Raw genomic sequence first — 13,161 nt, 5'->3', positions numbered from 1 at the left:
CACTCTGCGACCCGTCCCCAGCACCCTTCATATCCCAGCAGAGGGACAAATCCACCTCCGAGGGCAGAGGGGCCTGTCCCTTTGCCACGCCTCACAGGACCCAGAAAGCTCACCGTCTTCCCCGAGGGGGCGTCCCACTCGCCCCTGCGCACCACGCCGAAGGAGCCATCTCCCAGCTTCTCGAAGAGGTGCAGGTCCTTCTCCCCAATGAGGCAGGTGAGGCTCTGCAGGGGCCCCTCCCCTGCTGGGCCCCCCGGGGTGGGCGAGGTCTTCCGGAAGGTGCTCTGAGAGTGATGAGGGGGGAATTCAGCCTCCAGCCGCTTTCCACTGAACACCTGTTTGAAGGCAGCCAGAGGCCAGATGGAACTCTCGAGGCCCCAGAGCCAGTCACTCAGTCCTGTCCCATTGGGCCCTTAGCTAGGCTTCCAGATAGGTCCTGGCTTTGCTAAACTGCTAGGGGGCAGCCTGGCTAGAGGCTCACACCCCTCCTGACCATACCCCCAAACAGGAACCCACAGCCTCAGTGTGGCTTCAGAGTATGTGCCAGAAATGAACTGACAGGCATGTAGCCTATCGCTACTGTGGCCCCACGCCCAGCTGGGGGGTCTGAGACAGCCTGAAGCCACTCCAGGCACTACCTCCTGCCCCACCCATCCCTCCCTGTACCCCTTACCCAACAGAGACTTTAGCCCCTAACCCAAGCAGATCGGCAAGAGTCTGAGGGGCCTGCTATAAACACCCCTCTGTCCATTTTTAGCCCTGGCCCCTTCTCCGGGCTGCCCATTTGGCACTGTCTATCTCCACCCTCCCTGGGGAGTCGGCTGCCCTTCATCCTGCCAGGGGAGTGGATAATTTGAGCCTGAGGTTGGACCATGAGCGTGTGTGGGGTGCAGATGAAGCAAGGCCTTGCTGGGGAAGGGCCTGGGAAGACAGCTGGGTTTCTGGAGGGATGCCTAGAGCTGAGGATTTAGAAAAGAGGAAGACTGAAGAGAACTCTGCAGCCTGAGCTGGAGAGGGAAGGGGCCAAAGGTGAGGGGACAGGAGGAAGGAGGCCCTGAGGGTCAGAGCTGGCTCCTCAGTTTGATTTGGCCACCCCTACTGGGCATCTAAAGCCTTGGCTTCAGGCTGCAGAATCTGCCCAGCCAGGCCCCTGTCCCTAAGGCTGGCAGAACCTTATCTATATGGGATGTCTCCAATCTGAGGGCCCCTCCCAAGGAGGTTTTTCTGTCCTTCCTCCCAGTAACTAGAATCCCTTACATTTGCAAACAATGTTCAGCTGGCAAGGACCTTCCCCATGGCCTGAGTGATGCGAACTGGGCAAGTGTGGCCAGCACTGTCTTATTACTAAAGACCCGCCTCAAGTCTGGAGAGGCTCACTGGCCAGAGAACCTCCTGCATGCCGTGGCAGATCCAAGACCCCTGGATCCTGATACATGGCACAGCTCTTCCCTCCTGCCTTCGCCCGCCCCAACACACTCATCCTTCCCTAAAACCTGGGCAAGGGACCAGGACAGTGTCCCCAGAAAAGGCTACAGGATCCCAAGAGACAGCTCCTTTGCCAGATCACAGCCAGGAAATCTCTGCTGCCCAATCCCCATCCAGCTGTTCTGTCCTGCCTGCCCGCCTTCCAGCCCTGAGGCCAGAAGTGGGGAGGGAAGGCCCTGGCTGCTTCACTTCCTCTTGCATTGTCTTCCAGACAATGGGCAAAGTTCCACTAAGTCAGACCATGGACTCACTACTCCACAGACCCAAATTAGAGCAAAGCGGGCGAGAGGAGGCTGTGGGGAAGGAAGCTGTCAGCAAGGCCAGATGACCAGAGAAACCCTACATGGACTACAAGGAGGGTGCGGGAGGAGGGAAACAAAGCAAAAATGTCCTGGGTCCAGACAGTCTCCACCACCTCATGCTACACACTGGCCCGAACACTCAGAGAGAGCAAGGGCTCAAGTTACGGCACACTTGTCAACCAGCGCCTGTTCCATGCCTAGCATCACCATATAGCAGGAGGGGATGTGAAGCCATGGCTACACGCAGGGTATCCAAGTGCTGTCTCTGGCAGAGACAGACACTTGGCCAGGCAGCTCTACAAGTACCCTGCCCGATAAGACCCTGGAGGAGGAAGGTCTGTACAAAGTGTGAGATTATACTGCCCGGGAATGAGGGAAGTTTCCCAGGACTGACATCAGAGTAGGACCCCTGACATCAGAGTGGGACCCCTGAGACCAGCCCATCTCACTCCTCGTCCACCCACCTTGCTCATCCAGGACTTGCGCTTGCACATGGCCTTTCTCCTCTTCACAGCCTCCCACAGCCGGCGCTGGCCTGAGGGAGGGAAGGGTAACCCCATGCTGTTAAGGATGTTCAAGCCCCCCAGGGAGACTGCTGCCCACCTGCAGGCTTCCTTGGTCCCCTGGGGTGAGTCCACCACTAGATACTGCCCAGCACAATGACACCAAGGAAACGAAGCATCCCAACCAACCAGGGGCTGCAATTAGCCAGATGGTCACTGCATTCCACTATCTAGGCGAAGGTTCTTGAACTGGGCCGGAGGCTTTTAACCACCAAAATTGAACAGTAGTGCTCTTTTCCCAACTCTCGAGAACAAAGTAAATCGAGGTAACAGAATTTTCCCAATTTTGAGTTTTTCTCCTATAAAATGTCATTATGTTACCGGCATCAAATATCAATTATCCAGGCCAACAGGAGCATTATCAGTTAAGCATATTATTATTTATTTAGTTATTTTAAGTTGAATGCACAAATAAGTTTTTAATGTCCTATAAAAAAAACCCCATTAATTCTAGATGCTGCAACCACTACTTTTAGGATCAATACGTAGAAAAGAAATGAGTTCAACTTATAGAGTAGATTGTTGTGCAAGGGGGAGAGTTAGTTCAAGTAAGAGCAGATCTTCGTGAGAAAAAAAAGACACAGATTAAGAGAAAATCAGGAAACCATCTCTGAGTTTTTAATCTCTTCTTCATACAGATCTCTGGACACTGACCCCTCAAGATATTCTGAACAGACTCAATTCTACATGTATAAAAGAGGAGGAGATGGAGGAAATACATCCTACAAATGTCTGAAAAAACAAAAAGAGGTGGGAGTTAGAGCTTTAAGAAAGACTCCTCCAACTCCGCTTCACTTTTACAAGTGCAAACTGTTCTCATGCACTCATTATATGTGACATCTACTGAGGCCCCCCCACCCTATCATGGGGACTCTTGGGTAGGCAGGGAGAGTTCTCAGCTATGCCACCTCTGGAATAAGGTGGGGAGGGCTCTTCCATATGGCTGGCAATCCCAAGGACAGAGGAGGTAAATGATCAGAGAGAAACAACGAGCTAGGCCCATGTCCCCACCTACCAGGCCGTCCCATGCCAATCTTCTCCAGGTCCTCATTCTTGACATACTCAAAGTGGGACAGGCGAGTAACATTGAGGTCGTCACGGAGCCGCAGGAAGTACTGTTGCAGCTGCACCTCGGACAGCAGCTCCAGCAGCCAGCCCGTGCCCTCCTCTGGCTGCATGCTGCTGCTCCCCAGCCTCTACGGGGAGGGAAAAATGACTCAGGGACCAAGAGATGCAGGGAGGTAACAGGACCCTGCCCCAAGCTCACACGTGTCTTACTATGCTGCTGCAGGGAAGGATTCAAACCACTTTCTTTCTCCTCAAACTAGCTGTACAGAATAGCTATGACCAACCACCTGCTCCCCTTTGCTGCCAGCAACAAGGGTAGAGTTAGGGCAGTTGGGATACAGTACAGGCCCTGGAGTCAGGTCTCACTCCCAAAATCTGTGATCCGTGGCTGAGTGACCTGAGATCAACCTCTCTGTTTTCAGATTCCCCATCGGTTCAAACTCTCTTGAGGTCATAAGCCGTTTGAGTATCTGCTGACAACTATCGATTTGTGTCTCCATGAGAAATAAAGTTTTGATTAAAAAAATGTTGACGGGGGTACAGTGTCCCTTGGGACCCCATCCATGGGCTCCCCTGACCTGACAGACCCCACAGGAAGAGCTCAGGCCTAGATGAGCTCTAGCTAAGTTCTTCTCAATGCCTGACATCACCACAGCTTCTCCCTCCAAATCCAAAGACCGCTCCACAAGCCTCTACTCAAGTGCCTCCAGGACCACAGCAAGTGGAAGACAAGAGGAAGGGGCGAGGGTGAGGGTGAGGGTGAGGGTGAGGGAGGGTGAGGGAGGGGTGGGGGTGGGGTAGGCTTTCACACCCAGCTCAAACAGACAGCACCGCTCAGCTCCTGTCAACCGCTGTCGCAACAGACTATAGCCTAGTGCTGTCAAAGCTGTCAATTTTTTCGAAAAATCTGAATGTACATGTGAAATCTTGCCATTAAAATTTTTTTCTGAAAAAGTAATATATGCACGTGCTAAAATATTCAAAAAGCACACAGGAGCCATAAAGTCTCATTCCCTCCCCAATTACACAGCCACCTAGCTCCCCATCCCCAAAGCCATATGCCATTAATGACTTTTACGTATCCTTCCAGACTGTTTTTCCCACACACAAATATTCACACCTTGTTCCTTGTTTTCACTTAACATTGTGTCTTTCTCCTTTTTAACTATGTCAACTAATTCAAATTTGAAACACACACTCTCTCTCTGCTGGCCAAACAAAACACATGTACAGGCCACAATCAGCCAAAGGGCCACCAGTGAGTGATCTCTGACCTACCCTCTCTTAGGCCCAGAGAAAGAGGCCTATGGCACCCTCAAAGCTAAGCAGCCTGACCCACCGGACACCAAAGCCATCCCTGTCCAAGTAAGACCTCAAAGCTAAGGGCTTGACCTGTGTTCAATCCCCACTGAGGAAACAGGTAAGAGGGAAAAGGCCAGCTGCCCACGACCCTCTCCTCCCCAAATCAGAGGTGACCTCGTCCTTTAGCCCTCATCATAGGTCACACTGAGAAGCACGCACTTGCAGCTCGGGCCCAGTGTGAGCCTCCTGCCCCCACAATTCCCAGAAGTGCTGTCAACCCAGTGCCAGGAGTTGACTTTCCCAGGCAGCTCAGGGTAGTATAGAGGGACAAATGGGAATGAGAGATCCTCAGTTCAAACTCTGGCTCTTCCACCAAGGTGGCTGGGCCAGATGGGCTTTTCAAACTTTTAAGCCATAATCCGCTGCCCAGATGGTTCTCACATAGGCTATACGGCCCCCTAGGGGATATTTTTGGTTGTCACAATGTTGGGGGGCCACTAGTGACCTTTAGTGGGTGGCTGGGGAACAAGAACACTAGTTACCCTAAAAGGCACAGGACAGCCTCACATACTGTCTCAAATCTCACGCAACTTAACTCACGCAGGTGAAAAAATTTGTTTATAATCATCTGAACCTAGAATAAAATTCTACGTATGAACAGGAATACTTTTGTAGTTTTAATACACACTGAATTTTCTTAGAATTACCGTTTAACCTAAGGGAAGACTGACTGGCCTTTGCTTTGTTCAGAACTTAACCAAAGCTGTTTGCTATTCAAAAAAAATGTCACTGAAGGCAACCCATCCTTATTAGTTCAAAACTCCCCTCAGTCAGCACTTGTAGATGTTGCCTTCATGGTCGTTCTACAGGAGGTCTTAGCACCTACTTCATTATGTCAGAGTCCTGACATATCAGAATACACGAAATAATTACTTTCCTTTTATTTCTCCTTCACATTACAGGCGGCATTACGCTGACTGACTATACACACACATAACACAGTAAATGGGTTATGTTTCTATTAATTTTATTTTCGAAAGATAATAATAAAAACAACTGCAACATACTTCAACAACTACTCTTACTACATGCTAGGCACAGTTCTAAGCATTTTGCTGTATTAACTCACTTATACTCAACAAAACCATCTGCTACAAACAAGGGGCTGTGGGCTTACGAGGGCAGGGCACCACTGCTTTTCAGAAGAAAGCCCCAAAGGTATGCTGACCTCAGCAGTGTCTTCCCCTGGCCTAAGCAGGGGACGGTAGGCCCAGCATGTCCACTGTTATCATCCCGTCACTGGAGCAAAGTGACCCCACCCCAACATGGCTCAGCCCCCCACGCGACTTGCCACCAGGGCAAGCAGTGTGAGGGTCCCGATGTCTTCCTTCCCAGACGTCTTCCTTCCCAGACCTCCAGCGCCAGGGCTCCAGGCTCCCACTCCTACCCTGCCTTGGGGGCACGAGGCAGCTGCTGCTGAGAACACATCAAAGCCACGCCCTGGTGGTCAGGGCTGGGCAAGAACCAGAGGCCCCTCCCCTGAAAAGCACAGTCCAGCTTGTTCCTTCTCCCTGAAAACACCAGCTAACAAATCTCCCTGCTCTGCTGTATACTCTCCTCCCTGCTCTCCAACCCCAGGCAACAGGGCTGCTCCACTAGGGACGCGTGTGGGAAGACAGAACACTGGGATCCCAGTGAGAAGCAGACAGGGTCCCAGTCCCAGCCCCGCCACCAAGTCCACCAAGTCCAGGGTGACCCTAGACAAGTCCCCTCCCACTCCTAACTCCCCTCTCCAGCCCAAGTTTCTCTGTGAAGCTGGAGCACTGCTGCAGCTCTCCGCTCCCCACCTCGTGCTCAGTCAGTCAGTCGCTAGTTCTGCGGGCCCCAGCTCAGACCTCAGTCTGCACACCTGTGTCAGACCCGTGTCGCTCTCTGGGATGCATGCACACTTCCCACATACACTTTTCTAACACTTGCCAATGACCTTAGGGGAGAGACCGCTAGGCCCTGAATCCCCCACCCCCCACCCCTTGTCAAATCCTCACTGGGGTGTCTCTCGGCCATTCCCAGCGCTACTCTCTGCCCCTCAGTTTAGCGCTGGCTCTGAGGAGCTGATTCAGCCCAGTCTGCCTCAGCCCCCTGCCCCCCACTCACTGTGTACAGTCTTCGCCGTAGTCTGGCCAGGAGCGGGAAGGAGAGCTCTAGGCCAGGGAACCGACGAGCTGCTGGCATCTCCACGGAGCTGGACCCCCTGACTGGGTCCTGGGACTCTGGCCTGAGACGTGGGGGAGCAGGGACCTCACCTCCTGAATTTCAGGTTCTGTCCAGAAGGGAAGTTAGCCAGAGGTCTGCCCCAGGAGTCTCCCAAATCCCACACCAGGGGTGAGAAATGGGGCAGAAGAATAGGGTGCACCCCTTTTCTCTGCTGCAGAGCCGTTTCTACAGCTGGCCAGTCTGGCAAGGAGCAGGTTCACTCCTCTCGCTGGCTGCAGCAGTCTTCTGTCCTGTTTCTCTGTCTTCTCTCCAGTGCAGTGGTCACAGCTCCAGTCCTACTCCCTGGCTCCCCCACCCAACTGCCCTCCCTCTCTCTCTCCTCCCTCCCTCTTCAGCTGAGCAGCTCTGACACTGGCTGAAAAAGGACCTTTCTGAATCATTGCCAAGAGGGCGGCGGGAGCAGGAATGGGGGGACTCTTCCTCCCAGCCACCCACACTGGCCCCCCTGCCTCCCCATACACAAGGCCCCCTGTCTCTGGCTTCCAACCCAGCCCCCACAGTTGCAGACAACTCCTAGGATTTTAGGGTGGGGGCTATGTGAATCAAGCAGCAATGTACAAAGACTGGTTGCAGGCCCCCACATGGGCTTATCTAGGGTTTGGGGGCTAGTACACAACCTGAGCTGGGGGCTAGGACCCCAGTCATTCTTGGACCCTGCAGGCCGACTCTTCAGAGACCCTCCCCCATTTCCCAGTCCCAGCCTTGGCTGGATGTCTCCTGGCTCAGGCTCTAATGTGGCCCTGTTACCCTGGTGCCCGACGGAAATAGGAGGCCGGCAGGCTGCCAGAGTGGGGCAGTCCAGCCAAGAGTGAGAGGAGGTATGGGGGGGGGGGTAAAGAATCTCCACCCCCTCCCCTGGGGTTGCCTAGTCTGCTGCCCACAACACCCAGGCTATCTCCTCCCTGGACCAGCTGGCCAAAATCCAAAGCCCCCTCAAAACAAACAAATATGCCCCTAGACCCTGCTGGGATTGTCCCCACCCCAAAGCTGTAGGATTCCAGACTGCATGATGTCTCCTGTATAGCACCCACACACCCAGACAACAGCCCCAGCTAAAGGGAACTGGAGACACTCCATCAAGCCCCCGAGGGCCCCCCACGTTCCTGGAGCTGACAAATGATCCTCCGCCCCTCCTCAAGGCCGCCAGCTGCTCTTACACCCCCCTTACTAAAGCCCCCAGACACACCTGACAGCTGCAGGAAGTTCTCTCAGGCTCCCTCAGAACCCCCCCACCCCCAAGCCATGCCTAGGGAGCCCCTGTTTCTTGCACACTGCTCTCTTGTCCCTATCCAGCTGGCCACTAGCTCTGGGAGCCCCAGCTGGCTGGTGAGGCAGGCAGCTGGGGTGAGAGTCTTTCCAAGACCTCTCTCAGTGTTTGACTTCCCTGGCAAGGAGGTATCCAAAGAGACAGTCATTTCTTGGTCTGACCCCAGTAGGGGAAGGGAGGACATACCCCAGCAATCTGTCCCTCTTCCCTTTTCCCGTCACCCACCCCCCAAAGCCTATGGAGGTAGCCAGGTGCAGCCTCCCCTCAGTCCAAGTGAATCAACAGTCTGAGGCTGGGATCACAGAACGTGAACAAGATGAGGTCAGGCTGAGGTCACACTAAAGCTAACTTTTCCCCCAAATGCCACCAGATAATGTCCACAACTCAGACAGAGAAGTCTGCCTACCTCCCACCAAGAACCATCCTGAAGGAGACCCAGGGATCTGACCTCAGGGGATAATTTAAGTAGGATTACACTTTCTACTGCAAGACAGGTTGTGCTGGAGCAGAATGGCTAGATTAAAAATTCCAGACATCTCCTGAAAGATGTGCCCCAAATCCACTAGAACCCCATGCCTGACTCTCCCTTGGAAATGTGGTAAGAACAAGCCTCAGCAGATTGCTCAGCAATACAGAAGGGGAAGGCTGTGAGTAAAAGGGAACCATGGTCAGGGATCAGAGCCTCAGGCCAGCTCTTAGACCCCTTTTACCAGCCCTGGAAAACAGCCCCCACCTTTCTGCCCTGCTTTGTCCTGTCAGCCACTGCCCTCTGCCGGCCAAGAAAGAAAGTGCTTGGTTTCCAAGGGGAAGAAAAGCAGCCCAATAAATATGGTGATCATATTTTCTAAAGCAAACAGGGACATTTGGCTTGACGTGCATATATAAAAGGCCAGTAAGCAGGAACGTCCAGGATACAGGGACTCAGTGCCCATAAAAGACTAAACCCAAATCCTAGCAGTGCTTCCAGTGCTCCCATGGAGCATTGAGGAAAGCCCAAAGGGCAGCTTAATTGGGACCCAGGGGACCCAGAGATACTGAGGCAAATGTCAGCATCAGTAATTCATCACCACTGATTCACTCCACCCCCTTAACCCTCCACCTCAACATCCACTCTTCTTTACCCAGCCTCTCTGCCCCCAGGACCTGTCCTGGGGCTAGGAACATAGACACCCCTCACTCCTGAGAGGCTGCTGCAGAGGCTGGGCCCTCAGCTCATCAGCAGATGATAAGGGCTAGGTCCCGGGTACCTCACTATCCCCCAGGCTTCCCCCATTACCTGCTGTCCCTCCTCGCCCCCCGTCAGGCGCTGATATGCAGATCTCTCCCCCATGGAACCCAAACTCCCTGCGTTAGGGCCAGAGATGGGAGCCGAGCCATCCCGCAGCGCAGCCCCCGCCCCTCCAGCGGCACCGGCAGCGTCACTGCCCTGCGTCCTGAGGGGCCGGGCCTCGAGCATCCTCTAGGAGGGCAGGGCTGCTAAAGTAGCTCCTCGCCCCCAACCCGGCATGTACTGAACAGCCTCCATTCTGTCACTGGCTGACCAAAGCCTTGGTGGTCGGTCGCGGTCGCTGTCTCTCCTGCTAGGCCTGCGGCCAGCCCCTCCCCCAATCTGTCCCCAGTCTCCATTAACAATTAACAAGCCTCCGCCTCTCCGCAGCGCAGCAGGCTGACCCCCAGAGAGAAGCAAGTGCCGCGCCCCACCTTCACTGACCACGGAGACACAGCTCCTCTCAGCCCTTCGAAGGGCCATCTCCACGACCCCAGAGCTCCACAGTCACCACTTTGGTCTTGGGGATTCAGGGGTCCCCATATTCCATAAGGGAGTCCCATCCAAGTAGCTCACGGAAGAGAAGCACCCTCCGTTCTTACTCCACCTGAGACCCCTCCCTCTAGACATCCAGACCTGAAGCCTATCCCTGCACCCGCTCAGCTTCCACTGGGCTCCAAGAATGAGCCCACCTGCCGGGATCCCTGCAGCTCTCCTCACACCACTGGCTCTGCTGGATGAACCTGCCCAGCCCACTCCTCACCCAGCCATGAAAGCCACGCCTCCCGCGCCCGCCCCAGCCAGGCCCTCTTCTCTGCGCTGTCCCCCTACAAGACAGCACAGGCGGTGAGCATGGCAGTTCAGGGCAGAGTACTGGGGCTGACCTTTCTGGCCTCAAAAGAGTGCCTGGAGTGCCCACACTCCCTGCCGGAGGAGCCGGTCCAACACCTGCCCATGCAGAACTCTGTCACCCAGCACTCGGGAGAGGCCATTACTAGAAGAGGAAGTCCAACTGCAGAGGCTCCTCCTCTCCCTCCAGCCGGGAGGCCCTCAAGCCCTCCCGCACACCCTCTGTTTTGCTGGCATCTGAAGCATCCATTGACTCCATAGTACCAGGTATTTAGGGCTGAGCTCAGGGCACCTTCAACCCTTCTGGGGTTTGGGCAGAGGAGGAGGAAGATGCTGAGATACCGCCCCCCACACACAAACTCAACCTCAAGACTGAGTAAAGAGACCCCAGGAGGGCACGAGGTGAGCTCCCATAAGGCTCACTCTCCTCACAAGCTCCTTTTCCACCCTGAAGCACGCTGGGGTTGGGGCTGACCCTACCGGTCACCAGGTCTATTCTAGGCAGAAGTTCCTCTCCATCTTATTGCAGCCAGGGCAAAAACTAATTTGGGGAGCACCTGCAAGAACCCAAAGTCAGGAGGCTGTGGAGAAAGAGAGGCTGAAGAAAACAGGCCTGTTCCTTCTTCCTCTGGTTGGGTGAAGGGTCTGATCCAAACCATTCCCCCTTTCTCCCTATCTCCTCCCCAGTAAGCCCTCTGCCTCTTAATGCCATCCTAGTATTAAGATAGCCACAGGATCCAAACTACCTCTAGGATTTAGGGAACCCAGCCCACATGCACACCTCTTTGGTCTATAAATTGCCCTCTTATCTCTAAAGGGAGCCAGGAGTAGCCAGGTACCCAGCCTGCCTCAGCTGTCTACTCCCCTCCTCCAGCCTCTCCAACAGTATCAGTGAAGTGACAAATCCACACTGAGGAGTAGATGTGACATGTAATTTCCGGCCAAGAGGATTTTTCCAAAACAGTCTACCGTATTCTTGGGAATATATGCCAACCCCACCTCCAAGCCAGTCCTTTCCCACCTCTGCCCTCCCTCTTTTCTAAGCCCTGGAGGGAAAACAACATATTAGGGCAGGGGTAGGGTAAGGGGGGTGCTTATAGCTCCTCTCCTAGCCAGAGGATTATCTTGCCTCCACATGTCAGTCAGCCCCACCAAGCCAAGTCAGCCTCAACTCAGCCTCTGTGAGCAGGGCCCAAGCTTCTGGACCAAGGCCAAGCTGGCTCCCCTCAGGACCTCAATCCAGAGGGAACTGCACCAGGCAACTCCACACCTTCAGGTCAGACCAGGTCTGACATCACACTGGTCTGGGGAGGAGGCTGGCCAGAGGCCAAGGGAGAGAAGGGAGTGATTCAGACACATACCATGACTGCCCACACTCTCTCCATCCTCAGGACACAGGGGCCCACTCCCTCCCAGGGAAGCTTGGCAGCTGAGGTCCTGAGGACAGGCAAGGCTGAAGCATATTTGCCAGCAATTCTGAGCCCATGGGCCCTGAGTCCAGCCCTAAAGCCTCTTCACCCTTCTCCCTAAGGATGGGTATTTCCTAAGACTATTGAACTTGCCCTTCCTTTCTCAGTGGATGCTCCACTTTCTGGAGGTCATCTCTTCTCCACCCAGGGCTTCAATAATCACCATGTGCTGTCTCCATTGCTGACCTCCTGAAGCTCTAGACTCACATTTTAGACATTGAAAGGACAGTCTTAACAGGAGGATGCAGGTACCACAAATTCTGCATCTTCAAACTGGGCTCATCATCAACCACTTACACCTAGCTAATGCGTGCTCCCTGTACCCTGACTGAAAACATTCTAAGCCAACGCCAGCCACCCAGGCTACAAACCTCACCGCTGCCCACCCCATCCTAGCTTTCCCACTGGGTAGGCCACAAAATCTTGCTGTTTCTGCCTCATTATTCCTACCATTAATAGCACTGGGATCAAAAGTCAGACAGACCTGAGCTGAAATCTTGGCTCTGTCACTTTCTAGTTGGGCAATTTAGGGCAAATGAATTAATGTCTAAGCCTCGATTTCCTCATCTGTAAAACAAGGATAAATATTACTTCCTCCATTGAATGTAGAGTCAATGAGATAATGAATAGCACACTTAGCACAGCACCTGGCACATAGTTGCCTATTGCTATTACTGTCATCTGAACACAGATCTTAAGCCCCTCTCCTGCTTACAGCCTTCTGTAACTCCTCACTGAACCAAATACAAGGCCCTTCAGGATCCACTCCTTGCCTATCTGTCCAACTCCATCTCTAACCATTCCCTTCAAATGTCTCCATGTTACAAGTCAAATATTTGCCCTTCCTTAGACACTCTCTTCTTTAGTTTTAATGTCTTTGAGCTATTCTCTTTGTGACACTCCTCTTTGTCTACATGATGAACTCCTATACACCCCTCAAGACCCAAATCAAATGTCATTTCCTCTGTAAATTCCCATACCCACTAATGGTTATTTCTGCCATGCTTCCCAGGTTATTGTGTTAACATGATGTTTGAAAACAATACTGGTAAAAATACATAATAGTACACGTGGAAAGCAGCCAAAAGAATTAAAAACTTTAAATTATCCATCACACTCTGATCCTTAAACGGTCCCTATTCCTGTAACACATATTAATACATAACTCTACTGAGGGGGCCCTACGCACACACCTCTACTATAGTCTGTACATTGTAAAATAATAATGTGCTTATATCTGTCACCCATGTGTCAGACTCTGTCATGGCATCTGATCAAGAGAGTTTGCTGAAAAGGACTTCAAACCTTTGTGATG

General features: G+C 53.2%; 1 protein-coding gene across 1 annotated transcript in view; it reads right to left on the bottom strand.

Moving 5' to 3' along the window:
• The window catches only part of TNK2 (tyrosine kinase non receptor 2), a 27,332-nt gene extending 15,667 nt beyond the window's left edge, over positions 1-11,665 (bottom strand). The window contains 4 exon segments of the mRNA XM_023526030.1: positions 48-335; positions 2,252-2,322; positions 3,366-3,547; positions 11,555-11,665. Coding sequence (XP_023381798.1) covers positions 48-335; positions 2,252-2,322; positions 3,366-3,528 — 522 coding nt within the window. The 5' untranslated portion in view covers positions 3,529-3,547; positions 11,555-11,665.
• Positions 11,666-13,161: the final 1,496 nt, after the last annotated feature.

This window comes from Pteropus vampyrus, unplaced genomic scaffold (genome assembly GCF_000151845.1).
Source record: "Pteropus vampyrus isolate Shadow unplaced genomic scaffold, Pvam_2.0 Scaffold680, whole genome shotgun sequence".
Lineage (NCBI taxonomy): Eukaryota > Metazoa > Chordata > Mammalia > Chiroptera > Pteropodidae > Pteropus > Pteropus vampyrus.
The sequence above is the reverse complement of the archived record's forward strand: the minus strand, read 5'-3'. Positions and strand labels throughout refer to the sequence as shown.